The following is a 15769-nucleotide window of genomic DNA, read 5'->3' as shown; positions in this document are numbered from 1 at the left end:
ATGAAAATAAAAAAATAATTACTTTATTTGAAATTTTTGAATTTGAAGTTGTATTTGACTATACTTTTTGCCAGGATTATTTAGAATTTGAATATATTTGTCTGGATATGATTTAAACCCTAAAAAAATCACCCAACTTGACTAGCTTAACCATGTGTACATATATTCATTCGACTTCATACATTTTTTTTTTGTTGGTAGAGTGAGTTTCTTAAAAAAAAAGATAGAAGAATAAATCTTGCAACTTTTTGGATAGTGCAAAAATATTTTTTGTTCACTTATATAACACAAAGATGTACTTTAAATTTAAATCATACTCCAGAAATGATTTTAGCCAAAAACGTAAATATTTACAATATTAAGAATTTAACCCATTGGGGATCTCTAAAAAAATTCCTTGTCGAGAATTTAACCCACCGAGTATGATAGGCTTCAGGGGCATAGCTACCCTATAGTGAGGATGTTCAATTGGACATTCTTCATCGGAAAATAATACCGTATATAAGTAAAATGATACACGAAGTGATTAAATAATAAATTTTGGACACCCTTGAAAGATTAGGTTTTGTAGCCCAGTGATTTTAGATACCTTGAAAGAGCCCTAAATTCTCATGTGTTTAAATCTCACCAGTGACATTTTTTCCCTTTTTTTTGAACACCCTTCGTGAAATTCCTGCCTCCGTCACTGATAGGCTTGTTACTGAGTGCTTCATTGGTGCTATTTTGGATATATGGGTATTGGGTCTAAGACAATTTGCAATTAGATTATGTAAAACATTATTTATATTATATTATATTATATTAAAAGTATGAAGATTTTTAGAAATATCAATTAAATTTGTTTTTATTAGAAGACTTCACAAAAGATAAAATTGTCATTTTTTAAAATTATTAATTAATTATATTAAAAATTAAGGATTGCTGAAATATATGATAAGAGGTACTCCTAAAATATATGATAGGAGGAAAATGTATTTTAAATATTAAGAAATCTTAAAAAAATACGTAAATACCAACATAATTTTGACTTTTGATATCAACAGAGAGTTTTGTTCATTGCCTTTAATTATGCTCCTTAATTGTTATGTGATATTGTGATGGCTTATAAACTACTTTTTTATCTTAAAAATTTTCATTATTTTTTTTAATTTACTTAATAATATAAAATACACACAATAAATAATAATTTGTTCTTTTTATATATATGGTAAAAGAAAATATATGAGAAATAGCAATATAATTTTTACCTTTGATATCAATAATCTATTCTAACTTGTGACTTTTGACTTATCGGTCAAAAATAAAAAATCTATCAAAAAAAAGAACAAGTTTAGAAAATTCATTGGAGGCACTGTAAAAATAAATAATTAAAGAGTCCTAAAATATATGATAAGAGAATAATGTATTTTAAATATAAAGAAATCCTAAAAATATATGTAAAATACCAACATAATTTTGACTTTTGATATCAATTGAGAGGTTTTTTATTACCATTAATTTTGCTCCTTAATTGTTATGTGATATTGTGATGGTGAGTTATTATGTTCCTTTTTAATTACACTTTTTATCTTAAAAAATTTCATTATTTTTTAATATAAAATACACACAATAATTTATTCTTTTTATATATATGGTAAAATAAAAATATATGGTAAATACCAACATAATTTTGACCTTTGATACCAACATAATTTTGAACTTTGATATCAATAATTTGTTCTGACTAATGATTTTTGACTTATAAGTCAAACACCAAAAATCAATCCAAACAGAATTTAAATTTAAAAAAAAAAAAAAGGAAAAGTTTAAAAAATTCATTAAATTTGATCAAAATCAAATCTACAGTAATTTGTCATTTATTAATCAATGCATTGCTATATTAATACTGAAATCTTATACTTATTCACTTGGAAACTTTCCAAATTAATTTTTTTCTTACCTATATAAACCCAACACCAAGACATTAATATAACATCAAACATAAACCAATTTCCTCCCTATTTTTTTTTCTTTTTGCATTATTAAAAAAACATGTTGATGAATAACTCATTCCTCTTCATTCTTGTTGCTTTTTTAATAATATTTCCACATGAATTTAGCAAGCCTACTAGAGCTTTTTCGAATTATAATTTTGTTTATACAGATGGAACTCATTTTGCATTAAATGGAAAGTCACTTTATATAAATGGTTTTAATGCTTATTGGTTAATGTATATGGCTTATGATCCATCAACAAGAAATAAAGTTACAAATACATTCCAACAAGCTTCTAAATATAAAATGAATGTTGCTAGAACTTGGGCATTTTCTGATGGTGGTTCTAGACCTTTACAATCTGCACCTGGTGTTTACAACGAACAAATGTTTCAAGTAAATTTATAGACGTTAAAAGATTACAGTTTTTTCTATTTGTATCATAGAAATGAATTGTTATTCCCTCGTGTTCCGTTATTTCTTTAAATATAATTTATAATACGAGTAAAATAATTGATATTTTTCTTAGTTTTTTCAATAATTTTAAAAATGTGTATGGACCTTCGAGTTAATTCTTTTGTTGTTTTTATTGAGCCCTCTCTAACACTTTCACTGCATGAAAAATTATCTTTAGCAACAATTAATTAACAGTAATAGCTTAATTGTCGTTAAAAATGTATTTTTAGCAGCATTTAGCACTCTTTGTAAATGTCCCTAAAGCCTATAGCGACACTGCATCCAATGAGATAATTAACTAATGCCGGTAAAGGCTTTATCATTCTTTGTTAATGTGTATATTTATCGCCGCTAAATGTTTTTTTTTTTTTTTTGTAGTGTTCTTTTACTCGGTATTTTTGGTGTTATATATCTTTCCTATTTTTAACCTTTTTTTTTTGTTTATTAGGGATTGGATTTTGTGATATCAGAAGCAAAAAAATATGGAATTCACTTAATTCTTTCATTAGTTAATAATTGGGATGCTTTTGGTGGAAAGAAACAATATGTAGAATGGGCAGTGCAAAGAGGGCAGAAATTAACAAGTGATGATGATTTCTTCACTAATCCTATGGTCAAAGGATTCTACAAAAATAATGTCAAGGTAAAGATCGGTTACGGATTTATGTGAACTCAATAGTCATTGCATGTATATATAGAATCAACGAGAAATATTTATAAATATTTGACAGTAAGATCTGTTATAATTATAGTGTAAATCTGAATTAACGTAAAAACCTATAAAAAAAATTACTTGTCTAACCCTAATAATTTGTAATTGTTATTGATATTTGTATTGTGCGTATAACAAGTTTATAATAAGTGTATAATCAAATTATAAACTATATACTAACTAAAAAACATTAAAAAGTTTTTATTTATTTATTTTTATAAAGGTTGTGCTTACAAGAGTGAATACAATAACCAAAGTGGCATATAAAGATGATCCAACAATTCTTTCATGGGAATTAATAAATGAGCCTCGATGCCCATCTGACCTCTCTGGGAAAACATTTCAGGTATTATATTTTGGCAAAGATACACGTTTAGCTGATCGATCAAAAATAATTATTACATTTTACATGAAGTAATAATATATTCTTTTTTGTTGTTGGACTTGTATTTTACAGAACTGGATTATAGAAATGGCGGGATATTTGAAATCAATAGATTCAAATCATCTCTTGGAGATTGGACTTGAAGGATTTTATGGGAATAACATGAGACAATACAATCCTAATTCTTACATTTTTGGGACTAATTTTATCTCCAACAATCAAGTTCAAGGAATTGATTTTACCACAATTCATATGTACCCTGATCAATGGTAAATAAATCTCTTTAATTTTTACCCCCTCCCCCCACCCCAATTTATATTTGTATATGGTTAGTGAGGATTTATATGTATGTATATGTCACGATCCAGACCGTCGTGATTGACACTCACACTAACTCTCCGGTGGGAGAACCACTACTACAACACAAACCAAGCAACTAAACCAAAACTAAGGCATGAATTAAATTACGAAAGCAAGTTAAATACTAAGGAAATAAATAGAGTTCCCATAAACTCTAACAAAAGTCTAACAATAATAAACTAACAATGCGGAAGAAATAATCTAGAATCTGAAAGTCAATGTACCAAAACATCTAAAAGTTCAACAAGTCTAAACAAGAAGGGATGCAACCCCAATCTAATGAACCAATCAACTAACTAGAACATAGTCTAAGTCCGAATATGGTGGACATAGACAAAAGAGAACCCATGGTAGCCCGGAAGAATTGGTTCATCCTTGAATTCGAACGATCACTGATCTCCTAAGCGAGGTCTGTCAGTAGCCGCTTGAAGAAGCCATATACTCAACAAAAATAAGAGCAAGTGCAGTATCAGTACACAACCACAGTGTACTGGTAGGATCACGTGACTATCCCACTAAGTACAACATACATAAGTCATCACAACAATATAATCACATACATATAAAGAACATATACAATATCATCAACTTATATGAACAATGAACAACTTCACATTTCTCAAGATATGCAATTATATCAAATCGTTGGTCCTCTAATGGAACCCAAACCCAAACAGTTAGCATACCGGAACTTGGTATCTGATCCAATAATTATGCCAGAACGTGACAACCGATCCCATAGTTATGCCGGAACGTGGCAACCGATCCAAGTTAGTTATGTCGGAACGTGGCAACCGATCCATTCAACACACCACAATCACAATCACAAGTATATCCTCAAGATCATACAATTAAGTCATGATTTCATGGTAATAATCATTCATCTATCTCATTTACAACATGTGTGATCAATAATGCAACATTCATATACATACATGTATCATAATAAAGCAAGAACAAACATGCATCACACAATCATAGAATCACAACCATCACCTACCTCGAAACAAGCTTGAAACCCTAAAAAATTTGATCATTTCCTTTCCGAATTCGTTCCGCTTGTTCTTGGTCTACAAATAATCAATATAATACGGGAATCAATAAACAATCACTAATTACCCGAATTACTAACAATTCTATGAACCCTAGATCAAACCCATGATCCCAATTATCCAAATTAGGATTGTTTCCACCATAGAATCTATAACAAAACCTTCCCCCATCAATATTCACCCATTCTACTATGTTCTACGGATCGAAAAACGGATTCGGGGAGTGAAAAACTTACTTTTAGCCTCAAGAATGGTGAAAAACGAGTAGGAGTCGCATGGGTTTGTTCCTTAGCTCTAAAAGTCAAAAAGGGCATAATAAGGTCGTTTAGGGGTTTATTAACTACCTTAAGTCACGTCGAGCCCGCCACAGCGGCCACCACCCCGCTACAGCGGCCCCTCCAGAGTAACACTCATCCTGCTAAAGCAGCTTGCACGAAACCAGTGAGTTATTTAAAGAATTCCAAAATCTCCATTTCACAACACACCTCTAACCAACTACGCTCAGAAAATATCTTTTACGCTAAGATCGATTCCGGGAGTTCTACTCGCCCGAATTCAATTCCGTAAAGTCGTACGGATTCCTTAACGAGTTATCTAACCACTCATGTAATCAAAATCATACATAATTCACCCGATTGTTACCAGATTTTTCTACACCTCAATGACTCCGATTTCATCCAAATCTGGACAAGATTGGGAAAATCCAACTACTATGAAAAAGTTTTCCGGTCCCAAATTTTCCACCGTTGACATTTCTATAACGACGAAAATAGGTCGTTACAGTATAATTATATGGTTAGTGAGGATTCATAGCCCTAATTTATATCATTATATGATTAGTGATGATTCACATAGTTGATTCGTACTTGCTTGGATTGAGATATTGCTATTGTTATTGTTATAGTCAATTGAAAAAATAGAAGTTTCTGGCGTTTGTCGACCAATCAAAATATATATTTGCTAAAGTTTTTGTATAAATGAATTTATCTTGTATGATCAGATAGTATAAAAGATATGGTAAATATCGGTGTTTTTAACATGTTATTTCTAGGTTATTAAATCTCATTTGTTTTGGACTGTTATATGTTATGTCCTCTTAACTAGGAAAACTAGTCAGTTTAAAAATAGGAAAAAAGGCTTCGCTAATAGAAGTAGAGAAAACAAGATACATAAGTGATATTCCAAGTTCATTGTCTCCTCTCTGCTATCCAACATCCCCAAACCCCACTCCTTGGCCATCCCACACTCCGTCAGCCCCGAAGGCCTACTCCTCATCCCATCTCATTTTCCTAGTGTTTTGACACGTTACGTATAAATATTTACCTACCAAACACTAGAAAATAAGTAACAAATTGCATAACATTTTGTGTACCCTTAATTGAGTCTTTTGGACTGCAGGTTACCAGGTTTAACTCAAGAGGCCCAAGACAAATGGGCTTCACAATGGATCCAAGTCCATATAGATGACTCCAAATGGTTGAAAAAGCCCTTATTAATTGCAGAATTTGGCAAGTCTTCAAATACCCCAGGGTATACTGTTGCATTGAGGGATAGTTATTTTGGAAAAATATATGGAACCATTTTTAATTGTGCTAAAAGTGGAGGCCCATGTGGTGGTGGGCTTTTTTGGCAAATATTGGGCCAAGGAATGGCAAGTTTTGATGATGGTTATCAAGTGGTCTTGCAAGAGAGCCCATCAACTGATAGAGTTATACTCTTACAATCTCTTAGGCTCTCTAAGCTATCATAGAAACAAAATAGATCAAGGATATAGTAGTATTTTAAAGATCTATGAAAGTTGTTTGTGTTGGTATATACTATCAATAATTTGGTTGAGTTATAGTATTGGTTTTAATTCTGTATAAAGACTATGTATATATGTTATATATTATAATAAAGTCTTTGTTTGAATAGATCATTGTGTTTATATGTGTGTCCATTACTTATACAGTAGATGATTTTGTGTATGGAGTTATTTAACTCATAAGCGGAAGATTAAAATTGTCGGTTCTTATAAGTTATAAATTAAATGTTCACGATCGAAGATGAAGTTCGACAAACATCTTGATGATGGTATTTAATCTTGTGCTATATATATATAGCAATGTTGATTCACTTCAGTTGAAATCAAAATCAAAAGGAAAATACCCAGGGTTAAGTATAATTCCATACACAAAAATGGTCTATTATATAAGTAATGGACACACATATTAACACAATGATCTATTTAAACAGAGACTTCATTATATTAAATAAAATGAAATAAATTGTCTTTACTCAGGATTAAATAAAATGTTATAACTCAACCACATGGTTAATAGTATATCTCAACACAATTCACCCTCCTCAATCTCCATTTGTGGAATTTCACTGGATTTGTTACTGATGTTGATTAATAATCATTAAATAATGTTTACTTAGTTTAAAAAGTTTATTAGATTCGAAAAGAGCAACATAAGTGATTACTTAAGTACAAAAAAGGAGATAATTTTAATTGCATTCATTAATCAATGTATATAATATGAAGATAAATGCTATAATAGTGTCCTTTTAACCCAATTTAGGATATCACTTAGAATTGATCTTTCAAATTGAAGCACCAATAAAATTTTGAATGTGTGTGGATTTAACGGTTGCTTTGTTTCATATCAAGTGTGATACTGAAACTATGTTTAAAATGATGATTTATGTGTTGAAAATAATTTGGAAATGAATTAAAATTAGTATTATAGTAAAAAAGAAAAAAAATCCTGAAAAGAAAAATAAAATAGCGCTCATCTTAGGTAGATCATAATATGATATGATTAAAACGCTAACGTCAAGGTGAAATCACGCTTCAAATAGAAATGATAATTGGGCAGGACAGAGTAAGACAAAGCAAAATCTAGTGGACATGCTTCGATTTGGCTTAGAGGCTAAAATCTAACCATTATTATTGTGTGAAGACTGAAGTATATATTAGTGTTGTGTGTTAGCATGATATATTTTGAGAGTGTGAGTTAAATTCTTGTTTACGAAATATATCTATGATTAATTACCCACCACTAAGCCTTCAAATTTGGGTCATGATATTTTATTTCCACTCCCTTCACTACTTATATCATAATTGCAAGCAAAAAATTGTCTAAGCAAAAAATTTAGGCTAAAATATTGAATTAATTATTTTGAATTTAAGGGGAATTATGTTGTAAAACTTTATAAATCAGAAAAGAAGGGACTAGTCTAGAAAGCCATTAAAATTAGTCAAAATTAAATTTATTAGTAATTAGTTAATTATTCATTAATTATGACCCTGGCAATAATATTAAAATCTTAATTGTAACTTTTCAAATCATTTTTTTTTCCATCTATATAAACACAACACCAAAACATTAGTATAAGACCAAGCATTAATCAATTCTTTTTTTCTACTTTACTAAAAATAATGTTGATGAAAAATTCATTCATCTTCATTTTGGTAGCTATTTTGATAATATTTCTAAATGAATTTAGCAACCCTATTAGAGCTTCTTCAAATTCTAATTTTGTTTACATAGATGGAACTCATTTTGCGCTAGAAGGAAAACCATTTTATTTAGATGGATTTAATTCTTATTGGCTAATGTATATGGCTTCTGATCCATCAACAAGAAATAAAGTTACAAATATATTTCAACAAGCTTCTAAATATAAGATGAATGTTGCTAGAACTTGGGCTTTTGCAGATGGTGGTTCTAAACCTTTACAATCTGCACCTGGCGTTTACAACGAGCAAATGTTTCAGGTAATTTAATAGAGGTTAAAAATTGTTGTTTTTCTATTTGTTTTATAGAGGAATGAATCCTTTGTTTGAGAACTGCTATTGAAATGGTATTTCTCTATAGTTCATTATCTCTTTTTAATAATTTACAATACGAGTAATACATATATTTTTTTCAATATTTTCTACATGTGTATGACACTTCGATTTAATTCTTTTGTTGTTTTTCCAAGCTCTCTCTAATACTTTTTTTTTTAAAAAAAAAAAAAACTAAAAATTAATTAATTTCATTTATGTCTCTTTTTCTATTGTTGCAAATATAATGTTAAAACCACTTTTTGAAATTCTAACAACATATTTTTAGATGGTTTGGGAATTGCATAAAATATTTTAGGGTTTTGGATCAAAATTAACTTTTAATTAATAAATAAAAATTGAGTTTTTATCATTTGCTATAAAAAAAAAAGTGTAATTATAACTATTGGATCATGTTTTCCCAAGTTTGGTTATAATTATATTCTTGTAATCTCATTTTATTGTAAAGAATCAAATTTAATAAAATCTCATTTATTTAATCAGAATATTGTAACTCTCTCTTAATTGTGATTTATTCATTTGGTTTATTTAGTCAAACTAAAGTATTCAAATCAATTTATTAATTTTATTATCATCACATTTATTTCCTTTATGACTTTCAATAAAATAATTAACTATGCACTTTTTAAGCTTTTAATTATTATTATTTTTGTTTATTTAGGGATTGGATTTTGTGATATCAGAAGCCAAGAATTATGGAATTCACTTAATTCTTTCATTAGTTGATAATTTTGAAGCTTTTGGAGGAAAAAAACAATATGTGGCATGGGCAGTGCAAAAAGGGCAAAAATTAACAAGTGATGATGATTTCTTCACTAATCCTATGGTCAAAGAATTCTACAAAAATTATATCAAGGTAATTAAATTAATAATAAGACTTTTTACTTATATGTTTTATGCAATTATTATATTTTACTCCTAATATTTTTACTTTACGTGGAGATGTCAGCAAAATAGATCTTCTAAGTCACGTGAACTCAATAATTTAATTCAGCACGCGTATAATATGTTTAATTATGAACTCATTTATTATTACAGTATTTATGACCTTAATTTTACAAGCTATTATTTTGTTTCTTTATTTTTTTTTGTTTTTGTTTTTGTTTTTTATATAGGATGTGCTTACAAGAGTTAATAAAATAACCAATGTGGCATATAAAGATGATCCAACAATTCTTTCATGGGAGTTAATAAATGAGCCTCGTTGCCCATCTGACCTATCTGGAAAAACAATACAGGTAATACAATATTTAGTCGATCGATCAAAAATAATTACATTTTCTAGTTATATTTTTACTTATTTTGTAAAATGATTTTTTTAAAAATAACTTTTATCGTACCTAACAAAGTCGGAAAAAAAATATGAATTGAATTATGCTAAGAGATCTATAGGTGTGAATATTTAGTAAGATATTATGTGTATTGATTAACTATGATTTGGCAGAAATGTATAATGTATTCGTTGAATTGGTATAAACACTTGTGTGAATATATAGTACAATATACCTTCTAAGATTTCACTATATATTTTATATGAAATAATAAATTTTTTTCTTTTTTTTTATTGGACGTATATTTTATAGAACTGGATTACAAAAATGGCGGGACATTTGAGATCAATAGATACAAATCATCTCTTGGAGATTGGACTTGAAGGATTTTATGGGAATGGCAAGAAACAATATAACCCTAATTCTATCAATTATGGGACTGATTTTATCTCCAACAATCAAATTCAAGGAATTGATTTTACCACAATTCATATTTACCCTGATCAATGGTACATAATTACTAATCCCCTCTTCCTTCATTTATATACAATTTTGCACCCTCTTATTATCATTTTGTGATTTTTTACATTCATATACGGTACGAAGAAAAATATTTTCCAAAAAATATAATTAAATTTCGATTAATGTCAGTAGAGACTATGTGAAAGATCATTTGTCTGAACAATTTATCGATGATCGATTCAACATCTGATATCATTTTTATATTTCATCTCTTTAACAAATTTAGTAATGAGCAAAACGACCCTATTATTCCAATAGAGAAAAGAACCTACGACTAGGCGCTTTTCAGAAAATTTCTACTTTCAACGAAATCTTTGAATTTCTTATTTGATTTTTACTATGTTCAACTTTATGTGTTCTTCTATCCGTATAGTACATTGAATGTATAGAAATGGCTATAAAATAGTTTCTCTTAGTCGTTAATGTTGAGGTATAACAACTCTATTGTCCCAATGGAGAGAAGAACCTATGATTTAGCTTACGAAATCTTTGAATTTCTTAATTACTATGTTCAACTCTATGTATTCCTCTATCTGTAGAATGTACAGAAATGGCTATAAGACAGTTTCTCATAGTTGTAAATGTTGAGGCATAGTACACGATGCAATAACGTTTGTACCCTTAATTGGGCCTTTTGGACTACAGGTTACCAGGTTCAACTTCAGAGGCCCAAGACAATTGGGCTTCACAATGGATCCAAGCACATATAGATGACTCCAAATTGTTGAAAAAACCCTTATTAATTGGAGAATTTGGTAAATCTTCAAATACCACAGGATACAATATTGAAATGAGAGATAATTATTTGGAAAAATATATGGAAATATTTTTAATTGTGCCAAAGATGGAGGCCCATGTGGTGGTGGGCTTTTTTGGCAACTATTTGATCAAGGAATGGAAAATTATAGTGATGGTTATGAAGTGGTTTTGCAAGCAAGCCCATCAACTGATAGAGTTATACTCTTACAATCTCTTAGGCTATCTAAGCTATCATAGTAACAAAAAAAAAAAGATTAAAGTTGTTATAATATTTTAATTTCATTCAAACATCAAGATTATTGTAATTTATCTAGATTTGATTATCTTTGTCAAAGATAAAAAATTGGTTATACTGAAAAAATTTATGGAGGTTGTTTGAGATTTTAAAGATCTTCTCTTGTTGTATTTGACTTATTTGTTGTATGTTGCGTAGAAAACAAGCTTAATACATCGACAGTCCTTAAAGTTTGTGATCTTTAGAGTAATGTTGCTACCTTGTCTACCTTCCACGTGTCAACGTATGATTTATTCATGCGTATAGTCTAGCTTTGCCTTGCGTAATATGTTTATAAAGTTATTACTCAATGTTATATACACATGTCTAACAAAATATTAGAGTTTGAAGTATTATAAATGAAATTAATTTTTTAAAATTTATTTATTTATTTCATTATTGAACATCATTAACTCTGATACAATTCAATTAATATTTCTTACTTTCTTTTTTCATCTCGAAAATAATATTTATTTTTCTATGTAAAATTTATTATAATATTTTTAAAAAGATAAAAATTGTGATTTTAAAGGAGTATAAAAAAAAAAAAGATATAGATTGATAGCAAGAGTAGAGTAGATATAAAATTAACTAAATGACATATGAAAGGAAAATGTTGATTGTTCGAGATTGAGTGAAGTTAAAATTTTAAAATAAAATTGACTTTTACCCAAAATATATATGGTAAAATGTCAAAAGCACCATTACTAATTATCATAGATAGAAATGAACATGTGCGTGAATGGTTTATATCGATAGTATTTTTGAGCCTAAAGGTTAATGTCAAGGGTATTTGAGGGTCCAAAGGTGGATGGATGGTAGTTTTGTACCAATTCAAATAATTCAAAAGCATTTTAGGCCCTTTTTCGTATAATCTAATGAACATTATATTTAATTTGCCCAATTTTAAATTCTCGCAAACAAGGTGATGTTTTGCGCCATTGATATCAATAACAGGGTAACCACCAAAGGATGTGGTGCATGCAACGGATGGGGTTTCTTCTCCCTTAATCGAGAGGTCTCGGGTTTGAGCCTTGGATATGAAAAAATCCTTGGTAGGGAGCGCTTCCCCTGAATGAGCCCTACGCGGCGCGAATACAAAATTATCGGACTCCAATAAAAATACCAAACATCGGGTAGAAAATAAAAAAAAGTATCACTAGGGTGAGGTCTATACCTAACTCCCCACCCCCATTAGGTAATTTGTGGAGGAAAAAAGGCCATGTTGGTAAATTAATTGATCAAAGGATATATATGTTATTTTCTCTAAATATATTATAGTTTAGGAGTTAACAATACATAACTTACAAATAAAACATGAATGAATAGCTTATGTGTTTTTCTTGATATTTATCAACTCTCTCTCTATATATATATTGTGTAAACAATGTACCACTAATATTATATGCATGCCTTTTTGCTTGTACATCCAATCTTAATTTCTTTCAATATGTCTTACATTCTACCTCATAACCACAATATAAGATCCTCACAACAAGTCCTTTCGAGGACATCTGATGAAAGTGAAACGATAAAACATCGAGATAAGAGAGTACAAGAAGTGTACTCAATAACCAACCTTGGGGGTAATAGTACAAGAAGTATACTCAACGACCCGACTTTACAATCCACATGGGCTCATAGAGCATGGATGGTAAGTGGGTGCACCACTTTGCTAATTTGTTTTGCCAAGTCTGCATTAGGGGTTGTAGACTCACATAGGTGGGTCGGGCCCCTTATAGCCTGCTGCATAGGCTATGTACTATCAGACCTAGCTTCTGGAATCTACCATTGGGGAATTGACAATTATGGTAGTGCCAAAACTCTTGTATTTGGTAACCAAATTGACGCATTTCAACATCACCATAAACATCCATGGATCATAACAAAGAGTCAATTCGCTAAGAATCATCGCATCCTAGCGGGGGGAGTAACTTTCATTGTTCTCCCCATAAATCTTCTATGCAAGGACCCAACAATTCTCGCCTTCATTGGAGCCTTTTCCGGTTGCATTATGTTTAGCCAGCAATTTCATACATGGGCTCACGGCACAAAAAATAAGCTGCCTAAAATCGTGTTAGCATTACAAGATGTTGGGATACTTGTGTCAAGGTCACAACACGTCGCGCACCATCGACTGCCTTACAACAACAATTATTGTTTAGTAAGTGGATTATGGAACAATTTTTTGGATGGATATAAGGTATTTGAGTTGCTCGAGAGGATTTTCTTCTTTATATTCGGAGCGCAGCCTCGATCATGGAGTGGACTTGATTTGGAATGGACTGAAGAGATTGAGACACAATCTTTGTGTGATTCACAATACTGAAATGTTGTTGTTATTGTATGAATAAACTAGTGAAGTGGCTATAAGAATAATTAATAAATTTATATGTTTTTACTTAAATAACTCGTCCCTCCTGGGGATTCGAGAGGTTTAAGTACAATCTTATGAAGTAAACTAGTTATATGTATATAGTAGATCAAAACATTTAGGATGATGATGTAAATGAAATAAGAGGGTCATATTATGAAATAGCAATATGATATAGAGTAAATACATAAAAGAACCCATGAACTTGTCAGCTAAACTTATTTTAGCACTTTAACTTTACAAATAATTATTTACCCCTTAATCTCATTTCAAGTGAATTAAAATCCACCAAACAGATAAAAAAATTAAAAACGAGTAAAAATGTAAAAAAAAAAGCAAATTAGGCCCCTTCTTTTTCTTTCCAACCAATAAGGTTTCTTCTTCCTCACACCCCACAACCTTTATCCAATAACAACCCCACCCTTTCTGCTTCCTCACACCTCATCACCGTCGCCGCCCTCAGCCACAACCTACATCACTCATTTCTTCGACGAACCATTCACCTTCTTTCTCCTTCTTCGAAATCCTCCACCCCCACTCTATTTTCCGTTCTTCAAACCCCCACTCGTACCCCTCTTTCTCCTTTTTCGAACCCCGCCGCCACCCACACCTTCCTCACGCCTTTCTTCTTCTTCTTCAAGCCCCTGTCACCGCCCTTCTTTTTCAAAACACCCCCACCCATTCCTTCATTTCAAATTAATCTTGCTTATTCTTAGAAGTGATGAACAAGAAAACATGAAAAAGTCAACAACTTATTATTGCTTCAAGATCTTACTTATGGAAGTGTTTGTTGATTGTGATGAACTTGAACCTTTTTTTAATAAAAAATTTATAATTCTTCATCTCAAATTATTATTATTTATTTATTTTGATAATGTGTTTTTAAAATTGAATATTTTCTAGTCTCGGATCTGTAGAGTTCGATTTTTTTTATTTTTTTATAATCTTGGATTAATCCTCATTTCCCCCTATTTTTTACCTTTCAAAAATTGTATAAATAAAAATAAACAAAAAATGAATTAAAAAATTCAAAATTTAAATAATTTTTAATGTGGCGCTGACGTGTCAATGACATGGCGCGTATGTAATACACGTGCCATTGTGAGACTGGTATTGTAATGTTAGGGTTGAAAAAAATCATTTGAAAGACGTTAAGACTTAAGTGGGTATTTAAACGTCTATATAGTTTAAGTGCTAAAGTAAGTTGTGATGCCAAGTTCAAAAAAAAAAAAATCATGTATTTTCTCTATGATATATTAAGTTGAAAATATTATTTTATGTTTTAATTTTATCTATATTTTGTTCAAGTACTTGATTTTGTATATACGAACTCTGATTTTATTTTTTTAGAAAAACTTTTGAACTTCTTCATTGTATCTTTATTATTTTATTTGCTTATTATAATATTTTTAAATATTAATTAAATATTTTTAATAATTATGATAATAAAAAATATAAAAATTATGAACAATATTTAAGAGTAGAAGTTATAAGTAAAATGAAGAGATATGAGATATAAAGAAGTTGAATGTATAATTTTATTAAACATTTAACTACATTAATAATTATACACTGATTTTATTTGTAAAAGTGAATAAATGAATGGTGAAAATAAAGGGGAAAAGTCAAAAAATAACAAAAAAGTAAATGATTGGTGACTGCATAAGAGATTAGTCACGTTACTATTTCAAAAATTGCAATTATATGAGATATAGATGATAGATTTTTTGATACAAATATAGGGTCTACGAAAAAGTTAATAGGTTCGTCCAAATTAATGAACCCCACCTAGCTC

At 29.8% G+C, this 15769-nt stretch overlaps 2 protein-coding genes and 1 pseudogene across 2 annotated transcripts; all 3 read left to right on the top strand.

The window, feature by feature from the left end:
* Positions 1–1971: 1971 nt before the first annotated feature.
* On the top strand, positions 1972–6852 carry LOC125812574 (mannan endo-1,4-beta-mannosidase 4). Its single transcript, XM_049492065.1, has 5 exons — positions 1972–2370; positions 2879–3073; positions 3366–3488; positions 3600–3796; positions 6338–6852. The coding sequence occupies exons 1-5, from the start codon at positions 2032–2034 to the stop codon at positions 6687–6689; spliced, it is 1206 nt and encodes a 401-aa protein (XP_049348022.1). The 5' UTR covers positions 1972–2031; the 3' UTR covers positions 6690–6852.
* A 1511-nt stretch (positions 6853–8363) lies between these two features.
* On the top strand, positions 8364–11563 carry LOC125812575 (mannan endo-1,4-beta-mannosidase 4-like; annotated as a pseudogene).
* A 1487-nt stretch (positions 11564–13050) lies between these two features.
* On the top strand, positions 13051–13929 carry LOC125812500 (fatty acid desaturase 4, chloroplastic-like). The gene has a single exon (XM_049491977.1). The coding sequence runs from the start codon at positions 13051–13053 to the stop codon at positions 13927–13929; it is 879 nt and encodes a 292-aa protein (XP_049347934.1).
* Positions 13930–15769: the final 1840 nt, after the last annotated feature.

The sequence above is a fragment of the Solanum verrucosum genome, unplaced genomic scaffold (genome assembly GCF_900185275.1).
Source record: "Solanum verrucosum unplaced genomic scaffold, falcon-dt-bn FXZP01000120.1, whole genome shotgun sequence".
NCBI lineage: Eukaryota > Viridiplantae > Streptophyta > Magnoliopsida > Solanales > Solanaceae > Solanum > Solanum verrucosum.
Note: the sequence above shows the minus strand (reverse complement) of the source record. Positions and strands in the feature narration are given on the sequence as shown.